This window comes from Myiozetetes cayanensis, unplaced genomic scaffold (genome assembly GCF_022539395.1).
Source record: "Myiozetetes cayanensis isolate MyiCay16 unplaced genomic scaffold, myiCay2020 scf2-11, whole genome shotgun sequence".
Lineage (NCBI taxonomy): Eukaryota > Metazoa > Chordata > Aves > Passeriformes > Tyrannidae > Myiozetetes > Myiozetetes cayanensis.
In genome coordinates this window covers 41,558,682-41,571,891 of record NW_026087411.1, presented here as the reverse complement: position 1 = coordinate 41,571,891, position 13,210 = coordinate 41,558,682, and the positions used below count along the sequence as shown (strand labels likewise).

The following is a 13,210-nucleotide window of genomic DNA, read 5'->3' as shown; positions in this document are numbered from 1 at the left end:
AAATATTCAGATTTTATGTTCCTGTGTTCACAGATTAAATGAACAAAAAATATGCTTTAATCACAGAACACTCCAGTCATCTCCAGCATCTCCAAGTCAGAAAAAGCTTCCTCAGAAAAATGCATAAAATTAATCTAGTATAAACCAGATGGCTTTAAAATTTAAAACCTGCTTCTTCAGGAAATCACTTTAAAACTCTTTACTAACCTCAGCTACTCTTTCCAAAAGTGGTTCCAGCCAGTGTTCATTGCACTCACAGTGACTATCCAGGAAGGTCAGCACTTTTGCTTGAGCTGCATCTGCCCCTCTGACACGGGAGCGCATCAGGCCTGAGAAGTAAAGATAAAAAGTTTTAAGTACTTCCTGAGGAAAACAATCAACAGTAAAGTTAGTCATGAGCTAAGTTACTCAAGCAGGACAAACACAAAAGCTCCATTATGAAAACCAGATGCTAGTTAATTCAATGAAATGACTTCACACCAAACAACCTGCAAGCATCCAACCTACTGTACCCTACAGGTTTTGATCTAATTTAAGCAGAAGAATCAAAGTACCTTTTCAAAACAAGTGATAGGAAGTACAAATGGGTCTGCATTACTGTAAATGGTATTGAAACTGGTAAATGTTACTTAAGATCAGATCTCTGACAGTTCTACTACAGAACTGCAGAAAGCACCATCCTCTCCACTTTTTTGCCACCCCCATCTTAGTTCTTCCTAAATTCTGTCCATTCTTCTATAGACTTCTTCCAGAAATAACCATGCTTCATGAGATTTCTTTAGGAAAAGACTTTTGGTAAAACAAGGTTCTTCTCTTCCCTTTATCTTAATTACACAGATACCCTTATTAATTTATCCTGCCCCTTTCTTTTTAGTATTTGTTCATTGGATGACTTCACCACTCCTTAAAGTTCCTTGCTATATATACACATGTAGCAAGCTTCCTCCCATTTCTTTGCAAATTTTCTCCCTACTTTTTTCTACTATTAAAAAACATATCGATTTCATTGGCATTGAAGATCAAAACCAAGTCACTACTTTCTTTTTTTCCCCTTCTTTTTCTTTCTACATCGTTTCTCACCAAATTTGTTCTGGTTTGTCTGGGCATTTTTTGCCCCCTAACTGAAACACTGTAAAAGAGTCAACTTCTTACCACTCCCTTTACAAACTATATATGCAAAATATGACTATGCCAAACAGAATACGAGATGCTTAAGAGGAAAAGCTTGTTTGCTGTGCCCAACATTCAGTAACGGACTCATCAAGATCCTTTTACTATCTCTTACTTGAAGCATGAGCACTTCACTGTTGTAGATATGTGCTGTGCTAAGGCTCTCTGACAGTACTTTTTACACCTTCTCTGTGGCACACTGTAGCTAACTATACCTCACTCATTTTATGCTGTTTCCCTGATTCCAGCCTTTGAATCTGTTCTGCTCAGTCTTTCCACACCAAACCATTCCCCAAGCACTCTTGCTATATGCCTTTTTTTTTAAATTTTTACATTTCAATTCCTCCTTCCACAGCTTATTATTTGTAATTTACATTGTTGTAGAATCTACTGTCTTGCTCTAATTACATAGAAAACATGAAACAGTGTTTCTAATTTCAGATTTAGTGGTAAAAAAACAAAGGTTCCCACTTGGGCCATTGAGTCCTCCACGATCGCATTGAGGCTTACAAGAAACAGAGCTGAAAAAGTTCCACTGAACGTTTATTTTGTAGACTACCACACCCTTCAAAACACATCTGTTCCCATAACAAACTCTGGTCCAACAGATGAGACTAAAAGCTACTAACATTTATTTCTGAATGAAAGGCATTAATGTCATCCCCTCCACCAACACTATCCCTTGATTTTAACTTTAATTTTAAAACACCCTGCTTTCCTCTATTGTTCATACTACCGTGCCACTCTTAGCATCCTACAAATTGGCTGATTTTACCAATTCTCTTAAATTTTAATTTGTATGTGCAATATTTAGTGTCACAAAAACACAAAGTAAATTAGTACCCTGCCTTCCATCTGCAAACATTTGTTCTTTTCTGACAAATAGATTTGTCAAGTTGTATTTCACTTTCAGATATATTGATGCATATTTTTAAGTATGAATCTGTATATGCATTACAAAGTTAATATTTAAAATTACTAAAAAACAAACATCAAAAAGGTGTTACTTCCTTCTGTTTTTTTTCCATTACTACTATCTTTAAGTGCTGTACTGAAAAACAACATTAACTTACTCAGAACCTGCTAACCATAGCAAGCCATAAACGACATGCATCCCTAACAGGTCTTTGTTCCCAAGTATATTCCAAAGAGAATATTTAAAGACTCAGAACCCATTAGTTATTGCAATAACTTGAATTATGGGACAACACAGGTTTTGTGCATGTCATTTGCAATTCTTGACAATCTAATGATTCCAGCTCCTCCCTAAGCCAGGTTGGTAGTTTAAAAGATACAGTGCTTATAAAAATTAACAAGCATATATCTGCTAAATCAGTCAGCTATTTCAGCTGTCAAATCTCAGTTATTATTTCAAACAGCTCTAGAATAACAGTTGCCTGTATCTAATACTTTAAGCTCCAGAGTCAGGAAACTGCTGACTAAAGAGTTCAGTGACATGAGACCATAATTTACAAAGCAACATAGAAGAAAACAAAAATGTAAGACAAATTTGTTACAGGGCACACTGGCTTCAGCAGAACTGGCATACTTGGTCCCAGCCCTCCTGGCTGCTCCAAACCTCTGAAGTCTGCCAAAATAAACTGTTTGTCAGGCTATCCACCAACTAAATCCTTAAAACGATATCTAAAAAGGGAACCAGAGGGCTATTTTTAAGCTGGATCATTTCAAACATAGCTACATAGATAGTTTATAGTGAGACCTTGTGTACAACAGGAACAGCTTAACTCAGGATTCAGTGCAGGAACAGAAAGAAAGGTTGAAGATTAAATGCAATTCCTAAAGGAAGCTTTCACTGTAAAAGCCAACAATGGGCAATTGTGCACACAACAATAGGAAAATAATCAGAATTACTGTTTTTACCCCCATAAATACATTTTTTTATTCCTTCCACTGGTAGATTTATAAAGTAGAAAGTTCCTTTAAAAGACCTGATGAACACTAACAGCTAAGGAAGCACAGAGGAATTTGTATCTTCCTTCTCCAGATTAAACTTACCTTCTCGGCGGTCATTTCGAAGAACTCGCACTTTTTCAATTTTTCCCAAGAGAGCACCATCCTCAGCTTTAAAAAATAAAATAATTAATAAAAAATAAAAATCAAGTGATAAGAACCCATTTGATACCAAACACCATATACCAGAAGAGGGGCTGTCTTCAAAGAAAAGCAAAGGTTTTGTAGGTGAAAATGTTTGTGGTCATAAATAGTTAAATATAAGATAAAAGCTTAAAAAAACCCAACACATCTCACCAGAAATAAAGAAACGTTATTAGGCTAAGAAATTACTACTTTCATTATGTTATTTAAAGCTAACTTAATTTCACAGTCTTGAAACATTTTTATTTAACTATATTGTCTTTGTTTATTTTAGACCATTTCTACATTTCAGAGAGGAAAACACTTTTATAGGATTAAATAAACTGGTTTTTTTCATATAGGAAAGCTCACTTTTTAACCAACATTAAGGCATAAACCTGCATTAAACTAGCTAAAAACTAGTAATGCAAATATAGACATTAGTTTCCTTTAAGAAATGTTTCTCAGAGGTCCATTTCTATTGCTCAAGTTTCTATCATGATACCCTAGTACTTATAAAACACTGAATTATTTTAGATTCAATAAGAATTTTTCCAAGAGATTGATGGAGACCAGCACTCATTTAAAACAGTGCTACAAAAATATTTGTTGCAGGAACCATGGGTTTTATTTTTACTTAAGACAACTTACTATAGAAAGGTCCTTTTAAATGATACACTCTGGTCCTTCAGCTAACACAAAGTAATAAAATATACCTGAAGTATTTACAGGAACTCTTCACATTTCCAAAGTTACAGACGTGGAAGAATTAAGACCTGTTTTTTGGATCAGTCCCTATCAACTCCTATTCAAATGCTCTATTCTCAACCAAGTCACCTACTGGCATCTACAGAAAGTCTTACCAGAATAAGCACTTTAAGTTCAGCTTGTAAAAGTACTTACGATCATTACTGTAGTCATCCACCAGTATGATTTCCTTAATAAGATGTGATGGACTTTTTTTAAGGACACTGCAACAGAAAAGAAAACAAAGTTCAGTACTAAGCAGTCTTTGTTTTCCATAATGATGTCATAAAAGCAGTTACTTTGTTAAGCCACAGTAGAACCTAGCCCAGGATGTTACCTTCCACAACAGCTATTGACTTATTCTTACAGAAAGAGTGAAGAGGTGCACATATAGAATTTGGGTGTTCCTTCCTCCCCACCACCCCTGCCTTCCCCACCCTCACTATTCCAGTCTCCAGAAATCAGAATATTAGATAGAAAACATGTAACATCGAAGTTTTGTAGATATCTTTGGCTCAAATATCTCCTGAGAATCCATCTACACTGACTTTGGCTTGAAACAGTCAACTTCCAAACATCACCTGGTAATTGGCTCCATACTCCAATTCATCTGTAGTTAAGGCAAGCGATTTTGTATAACCATCACTATTTCAGAATGTAAGAACTGAAGACTCATCTTTTCCTCTGCAAATAGTTCAGAAGAGCGTAACAGGTTGTCACTTTCCTTCCTTATCAAAAGTAATTTTCTGACACAAATAAATGACCCTTAGGGAAAAATTAAACTCTCTTATGTATACCTGACCACAGTTCGAAGCAAAGCAGATCTTGCCTCATTATGAAAGGTGATCACCACACTAGTAGCTGGTAAATCTATCCGCCATTGTTTCCGCTGACACCTGAAAGAAATAGCACTCTGTCATTTGAACATAATTTTTACATCCTGGGCTTAGCAGACAGCCTTCATTGTGAAGTATTTATCTATTAAACTCATGTACACACTGCCTAGGAAGAATAAAATACCTTGTTTTCAAGTGAGATTATACTCAACTTGTCTTCTGACACTTTTCATAGTTGTCTTAGTACATAAAAGACTAAGAAGTCAGTGTCAAATATGGGGAGGTTCAGAAAAGCCACCAGACCATCATCACTGCAGAATATCAGAAATATCTTTTTTGCAACTGAGTATGAAATCAGAGTGCTTCTTTTACATTAAAAGCATTCAATACACCTAAGGAAATAAGCATATTTTCATATGGATTTTCCACATGTTCACAGGCTACCATATACTTCTTCATTAGAATGGCATGTGTCCACTTCTCCCTTTTTAAATTTTTAAAGCTTTTGTAGACTCTCACTCACAGATAAAACCAGTTATCTACTCTAATGAGAACTGGTAGGGATCATAACTTTCAGAATTTGAAAAACAAAACTAGCTGTGACAATGCTCAGCCAACCAAACGCAGAGCCACATCCTCTCAAACCATGAAGATGATGAAATATTCCATCTAATGTCAATTCATTTTTCATCACCTCTAGAACCCTGAAATTAATATAACAAGAAAACAGAAGCAAATCCTAAAATAATTCATGCAGCACTACATACACTTAAGATGTTTAATCCAATAAAATAAACCTAAAAAAGACATTACTCTTATTGCATTAGAAACTAACAGCACTAGAAAACAATGTATTGCCATTCATACAGTGACATACACAAGTGATACATTTCGTCCACATTCTTTAACCATTTTTAAGGGTAAAGTTTTAACAGGCCTGGTTGTCTTCAGAGGGGATAAACCCAGAGAGCGTACACTTGAAGCAAATTCAGCAAGCATTTTTGTACTCTGTGCAGTATTAATCAAACTAGCTTTTCAGGGACGTTTGCCACCTACACTTCTAAAACAAGACCTCTGCCTGTATAAAAGCCCACTCCACACCTGATTAAACATCTGCAATGTGCACCGTAAACCATCAAACTTCTTGGAATCCATGAGTGAGCAGCAATGCACTTCTTGCCCGTGCCCACCCTACAAAATCGCAGGAACCTGGGGCGTTTTCGATACAACACACCCATAATGTCACACACGTTAGCGCTTGCTGTCAAACAAAACATTATCCTGCTGCTATGACCTCACTTGCTCCGTATGAAAACAAAGCCCACGCCAACTCTACAATTGCCGTCTCAGATCAGCAAGGCCATGTCTAGCTTTGTGGTGGGTGTACAAGACGGCTTTGTCGCTAGCACCCAGTACTGGAGCAATAAATCACAAATGCCTATATGTTCCTGAAAAATAAAGAATTAAGAGCTTCTGTAGCGTGAGCTTTTGGCAACTCATCTAGACAGCTAAAAGACATGCAAATATACTCCGAAGCCTATGGTGCCAAAAAAAGACATCCTTTTTTTTTTGCTAACTTTCAAATTGCCCACAGAGGACAAGGCTACTGTGCATGAGCACTTGCATTAGAATAATTAAAAAGTTACATTAAAATTATACTGATATCTTTGCAGAAGAGAACACTTGAGCCAGAGTGCATATTAGAGGGAATTACTCAAGGCAATGGAGCCTCTCAATTTTAAGAAAACTCAAGAGAAGAGTACTACTGCATATTTCTGAGGGAGAAATTAAGACTTTTAGACTTCCAAATAAAAACGGAGGAACGTTTAACTGAGTATTTTTGTTCTCAGCTCTCCAAAAATCCCTTCTTTAACTGACTCAGTATCAGTTCTCCTGCTGTGTCAACAGGGTCACAGTTAAAACTCAAACTGAAGAAACAATTACTCCATTACTTTTGGTATGGAGATTAGATGTTGTTTTCTCAAGCTATGGCACTTAAATTTTACAATTTTAAATCTGAAGAAATGAAAATACATTTACTTAAAATAAACTCGAACACAAAACTTCAATTTAGACCTTCAATGTTTAGCATAGGTCCTTAAAATCAATTAAAACGTGGGATTTGAACTGGTTCATATCATTAACAATTTTTCCTAAAATCTCAGCAGTTTGTTTGAAACCACTTTTGGACAAAAATATCTATTTTAACTAGTACAAGAACATTCACTTCAACTGGTACCAAAGACACAGGAAAGTTTGTTTCTTCTTTACTTAAGAATAAAGTTTGAGTGTGAGGTCAGAAGCTTCTAACAGGTGCCAAATAAGAAAGGAAAAACAGTTCAGCACAGCCAAAGTACTTATCAGTAATTCTCAAGAATCATCACAACACATCAGTTACCAGATGTGATCAGAAACTGGTCTAAAGGATGCATGGTGGACAATGGTCCACAAAAAACATGGAGTGTTTAATCCTTCGTCCTCCCCTGGGAGACTATTTTACACTGACAGAAGAACTGCTCCGTGAGTTTTCTATGACAACTGTGACACTCACTTATAACTTTCTCCAAAATCTACCACAACAATGATAGCTGTCAGTTACACATTAAGCAGTAAGCAGACTGCAATGAAAGGAAACCCAGTAGTTTCTCAATGTTGTTGAAAGTAGTAGTTGTGAGCATCAGCGGGAGTGAAAATCTGTATTCCTGCTTCTCTCCACTTCCTTTCTCATGTTGTATCTGCCTGTTTCTCACTTCTTCCTTTTGCTCAAAATGAAAGTAAGTAGCTTAAGCAAATGAATCAAGTGTTTTTCTAGTTTTTCTAGTACAGCTGCCAGGCTTTCACAGAAAGCAAGTGGAATTCTTTGGTCTTGATGCTAGTAAAAGTTCGTATAATATAAAAAAGACTAAGTAATATAGTATTAAGAGATGCATAATTACACACAATTGTTTATTAAATAAATTACATCTAATGCAGAATACTGATAAACTGCTTCTCAACAGACAATTTTAGAAATTAAATAACATTACTATGTAGTTATTTCAAAGTCAAACAGCCTCAGACACATCAGTACAATTAAGAGCAAGTTGCTTAAGGAGAAACAAAGTATTGCCTCATCTCAGTTTCTTTTCTTAAAGAAAAATATTACAGCAGCTCCACAAGAGATCCTAATCTCAACCCAGTTGCCTCCAATTTTGTTGAAAATAACATGCTTCCAAGTGTCATGTGATCAGATACTCTTCTTTCTATGGCTGTTGTTCTTGTTCTTGCCATCGCATAGTTCCTAAATACGCATGTGGCTTTTTCAGCTTCTGCAGTGAAAGTTCTTGCCGAAATAGAAGAAACATTATTTGCACCATGGCAGGGACCTTATCATGGACAGTTTGTATGAATGATAGTTTCAGTTTGGTTTTTTGTTTGGTTTTTTTCTAAAAGGTTGTTTTCTAAAAGATGGAGCCCCTGGTGGTCTAGTGGTAAAGGCGCGGCGCTATCACCACCGAGACCCGGGTTCGATTCCCGGTCAGGGACACTCCCGGGCAGGTGGAGCTCGTTAGCCCTTAAAGGCAACCCACCTACGTCCTAAGGACCTCGCTGCCACCGTCCAAGCTCGCTTGGCCCCGGCAGGTGAACCTTAGGATTAAAGGGTGGGCTCAGTTCCGCGCACACTGTGTCTCACCTAAAAAATCCAATGCGCAGGCTGGAAGGTGTAAAGACCTTCCCCGGATCTTCGCTCGCGAAGACTGGCCATTATTATTATTATTATTTCTAAAAGATGATTATTTACAGTCTGATGGGCACTTAAGTCTGCTCAAGGCAAAGTCAAGTAATAATCCCAGCTCATATACAGCCTTTCCTCAAAAATATTTCTCTCTTCTCCATTGCAGGGCTCTTTTCCAGCTTCATTTTGTGAAAAAACTTATATATAATCACAAGACTGACAGTTAAAACAAGCATGGTCATTGTAATGTAATTTGTCTCCTGTCATCTCTTACATTCTTCTCAAAGCACAGCCTTTGTCTGTCAGACAGCCCCCCAACACAGAGGTTATTAAATATCTAAAAACTTCCAAATTCAGCATATCTGAATCATAGAGACTTCTAGAAGCTGGTAGCTGAGCTTTGATCTCATGGAAAAGAATACCTGGTCTAAAAAGTTAGAATGCATTTCTTGTGAAAAAAAAATACATGCTATGAAGAAAACTCAAAAGTCACTTCAAACTCCTCAGTACACCACAGGGACCGTGCTTTTCACTGCTTTCATTCCATCCAATTAACAGCAAATTATACAAGACTTCCTTAGTCTATCTACAAACAGTTTGCCTAAAGAAACCTTAACCATCCTATTATTTAAGGGATTTAAAAAATGACATAGTAAATGTCTGAGTTTTTATGCAAATCTCCTTTGCTATGCCATTCTTGATTAAAGAGATTTATGGAAAAAAACCAGGTGCTTTCCTTTTCCTTCCTTTTCTGGTATCTCCTCCAGCTTCTACCTACAAAGTTATGAATGTACATTCATACTAACCACAGAATTAGTTAGGCAAATTAACTATATACAGTTGGCTAATTTTATGTTTTACAATTACGCTTGCTTTTTAAAACCAAGTCAAATCTGCTTTTGCACTTTAAAATTACAAAATCCTAATGGGCAAGTTTTTTTTCAATATTAATCAATTCTGCTTAAATAAGACTAGTGCAAGTTATTAAACCCTTTTTAAAATGAAAGTTTTCTCTAACTAGTAGTAAATAATATATTTCCTTATTTTCACTATTTCCTGAATCTGCACAAGCAGCCTGACATAGCAGAAATTTTTAAGCATCTGAAGCATAATTCTTTCCCATGTTCACTAGGGTGTACATAAATTGACTCCTTTAGGTCTGGAGCTGACAATCATCACATACTTATAAGAAAGGAATCACAGAGTGTCTGAGATTGAAAGTGGTCCCTGGAGATCTTTCAATCCAAACTCCCTGCTCAAAGCAGGGCCAGCCACAGCACAGTCTGCATTGGGTTTTCCATATCCGTAAGCCTGGAGATTTCACATCCTTTCTGGGAAACCTGCTCTACTGTTTGATCACGGTCACATTGAAAGAGACTCACAAATGTAGAAAACAAGAAAAGCCATCAGATAAATGGGAACAAATGGAGATTGAAACGAGGTACTAATTTGGATATATAATAGATGCTGACTGAAGTCATGGAAACAGAACTCAAATAAGATTCCTTGTTCTTTAGCCCAAGGGTCATGGAGTTTACTGTTCCTGTCCTCTCTAAGGCTGGAAACCTCCTGTTTCAGAAACACCACTTGCAGTTCAAAAGTAATAAATACAAAAAGTTAATCCAAGTCACACATGGCTCAGTTTGGCACTTACTGATCATGCCTGGTGTCAGGAACACTTCGGTCCATTCGCAGTTTGTCACTTTCTACCTGATTGAACTTATTGCGGGCATATGGATCCTGACCAGATCGCACCACAGTGGCGCCCACATACGCGTCCTGATCAAAGTCCTGCCACCGAACTTTTCCTACAATAGAAAAGCGGGAAAACTTCCAGATTAATCGTCACAATTTAAGGAACAGCATTCAGCAACCCCAACATAATTGAGGAAATATTTAAACTTTGCAATAAAGTAATTAAACTTCAATGTTATTGTTAACAGTGTAACATCAAAAGTCACTTTTGCACATTAAATTCCTCTAGAATATCCTGCAAATTAATATAAAATTGAACAATTTTACAGATTGTAGTTTATACAAGTAATCACCAGACAATGCTTCATCTTGTCCACTTTGTGTTGTTTGTGTTTGTTTTTTTTTAACCCCATAATTTCCACTTAAAAAAATCTCCAAACATCCACATATCAACTGGCAATAAGATGGCAGATGGTCTGGCTATAATGTTATCTTAGAAACATCTGTTTTTAAAGATCCAGTCCAGACTTGAAAGACATAACTTAATTTACTGTCTCATTATAGAAGTAAAAACACAACCAGTCATAATCAAATCATTTGAGAAACAGGTCATCTAGGAATACAAGACAACCTTATTCTCAAAGAATGGCATTTCATGTAGGCAGAGCACTAGATCACTCTCCAGTGTGACATAACTGCAAACTCCTTGACAATCAGAATTTATTCAGATTACTCTCTCTTTAACACAGACTGTGTTATTATGTGACTCGTTGTGACACTAACACAGAAAGGTAGATTAACATCCAGCTACTAGGAGCAAAATTTCAGGACTCCCACCACTTTCAGGTGTACAACAACAGTATGGTATTTACCAAGTATATTAAAACTACCAGTTCTTACCTCTAATCGAACATTTACTCTTTACTTTTGACAGACAGACCTATGCCACCTACTGCAAATTTATACCACATTTAACTCAAAATCAGAGCTCAAGTTCTAATGCAATACATTCTCGATTTAAACATGGATCTCTATGAGAATCTCCTGCAAGCAAGTTGTGGTGAACCAGCATGCTATTGGCACCAAAAAAAGATACAAAGCAAAAGCTGTCTTTTGTGGTCACTCTTGATTATCGATGAGAGGATTTAATATTCATTGTTTTCATAATTAATATCCAAAGTCTTTGAGGTACTTTCAGTTAAATGCAGTAAGTAGCAGGTTGCAAAGATATCATTTCATTCAAGTGCAGTTTTTAGGAAAATATCTCAGGCATATCCTAAATTAAGCTGATATGCATACAGGAAATACTACTCTACCAGCTATTAATTAAGAGTTAGAGGTTGCTCAGATTTTCCAAGGTTTGCCTTTGCTCGATCTCTCAACCAGCACAGCATGGAAACTAAGGCAAGCAGGCCTCAGTTATCGCTTTCTATCTGTAAGATATGCCCCAACTACGGCACGTTATCTCCTGACAGATTCTGATAATGAGAGAACACCTTCCATCATTAAACAAAAGAATTGTCCGTTGTTCAACCAGACAATACAACCAACGTGAAGAAACACTCTCTATAATTCCAGGATCATCCAAGGAGCTCATCTATAAAAACAATTTGTGCCCAAAGTGGGATCTGGTTATCACATGGTAGTGGATGTTGCAAGGCAAAAGCAGAAAGGTTGAGGAGGAGGTGGTTTGCGGTTGATCGGTTTGTTTTTAAGTGAATTCCAACAGAATAAGAGAAAAGTGCCCATACTTTTGAATTACTGGTTTAAGAACTAGCTAGCCAATACTAAGCAACTATTTTTCATATCTGAATTACCAACACAGACACAAAATCCAGAACTAGAAAGTTAAAGAAAAACAGACTGCAAAACATTTAATAGACACTTCATGAAGCAACCTAGAAGAAAAACTACACGAAAATAACTGGAGGTAGAAATAACAGTTTTTCAAATTCCCATTACTGAAAAAAATCTACAAAGGAGACTTGCCAGCTGTTGTTGTTAGGCCAGAGATTGACAAGAGCTTTTCTAAGCCATTCAAGTTCTTTCTTCAAAATATTTCCAGGAACTTATTTTGAAAACAATTTTACACCTCAGTCAGCTAACACACTACAAACAGCTCAACACAGTTATTTACAAAAATTACACCAAACCTCACTTGAAAAAAAGCTATCAAAAAGGCTAGAGCAGCTTGATTCAAGAAATTGGAAGAAACATCAGAGATCACAAGATGATTTTCCCCATACAATTCTCTCCCTCAGCATTTCCCAAAGCTTTTGCAATCTCCTTGGTAACTAAACTATATTATCACCTTTGCTTCTAATTTATAATAGAGCTTTAATCTGAATCATCTGATGAATATTTTCTGAAACACAGGACATGTAATGTTGCTGCTTTTGTGGCCTAAAAATAAAGATTTTTAGTGCAATTTACAAAGTATCACAAACACTTGAAATGCATTCATATAAGATTTTCAAATTCCAAACACTCCAACTTTAAATGAGTTTTGAAGTTATGCGCATTTCAGGACTTCGAACTACTCTTCCAGTTGCCTTCCATCCCCTGGAAAGAGCAGCTAAAACACAAGAGGCCATGAGGGCATTCCATCGGTGATTAGTGTGGTGCTGTTGGAAGTGTTCTTCTAAAACAGGTTGTGTCCTTTATGAAATACAACATGCAACATGGGCTGCCCACATGTTTATAAGTGACCGTGGTTCAAGTCAACTGCTGGAAACTGAAACATTGACTCAAAGCTAACTCTACTATCCAGCCTTACTTTTGCTGAAAGGTTTGCCTTTATGAATTTATCAATCAAGTAAATTTTGAAGTTAGAAGTGGTTTAGCAAATCTTTTCCAATAATAGGTACTATTTCTGTTATATGCTTCCCTAGGGTACACAAATCAGAGCATGTTTAATTTAATTTCTTCTGGAGAGTCAGATAGCTCTGTAGTT

General features: G+C 36.5%; 1 protein-coding gene across 1 annotated transcript in view; it reads right to left on the bottom strand.

Annotated features, from left to right (window-relative positions):
• GALNT2 (polypeptide N-acetylgalactosaminyltransferase 2) overlaps positions 1-13,210 on the bottom strand; it is a 91,685-nt gene that overhangs the window by 27,068 nt on the left and 51,407 nt on the right. The window contains exons 3-7 of the mRNA XM_050314308.1: positions 10,217-10,370; positions 4,809-4,907; positions 4,168-4,235; positions 3,187-3,252; positions 208-329 (exon numbers count right to left, since the gene is read on the bottom strand). Of these exons, the coding sequence (XP_050170265.1) occupies positions 208-329; positions 3,187-3,252; positions 4,168-4,235; positions 4,809-4,907; positions 10,217-10,370 (509 nt within the window). The remainder of the gene's footprint in view (positions 1-207; positions 330-3,186; positions 3,253-4,167; positions 4,236-4,808; positions 4,908-10,216; positions 10,371-13,210) is intronic.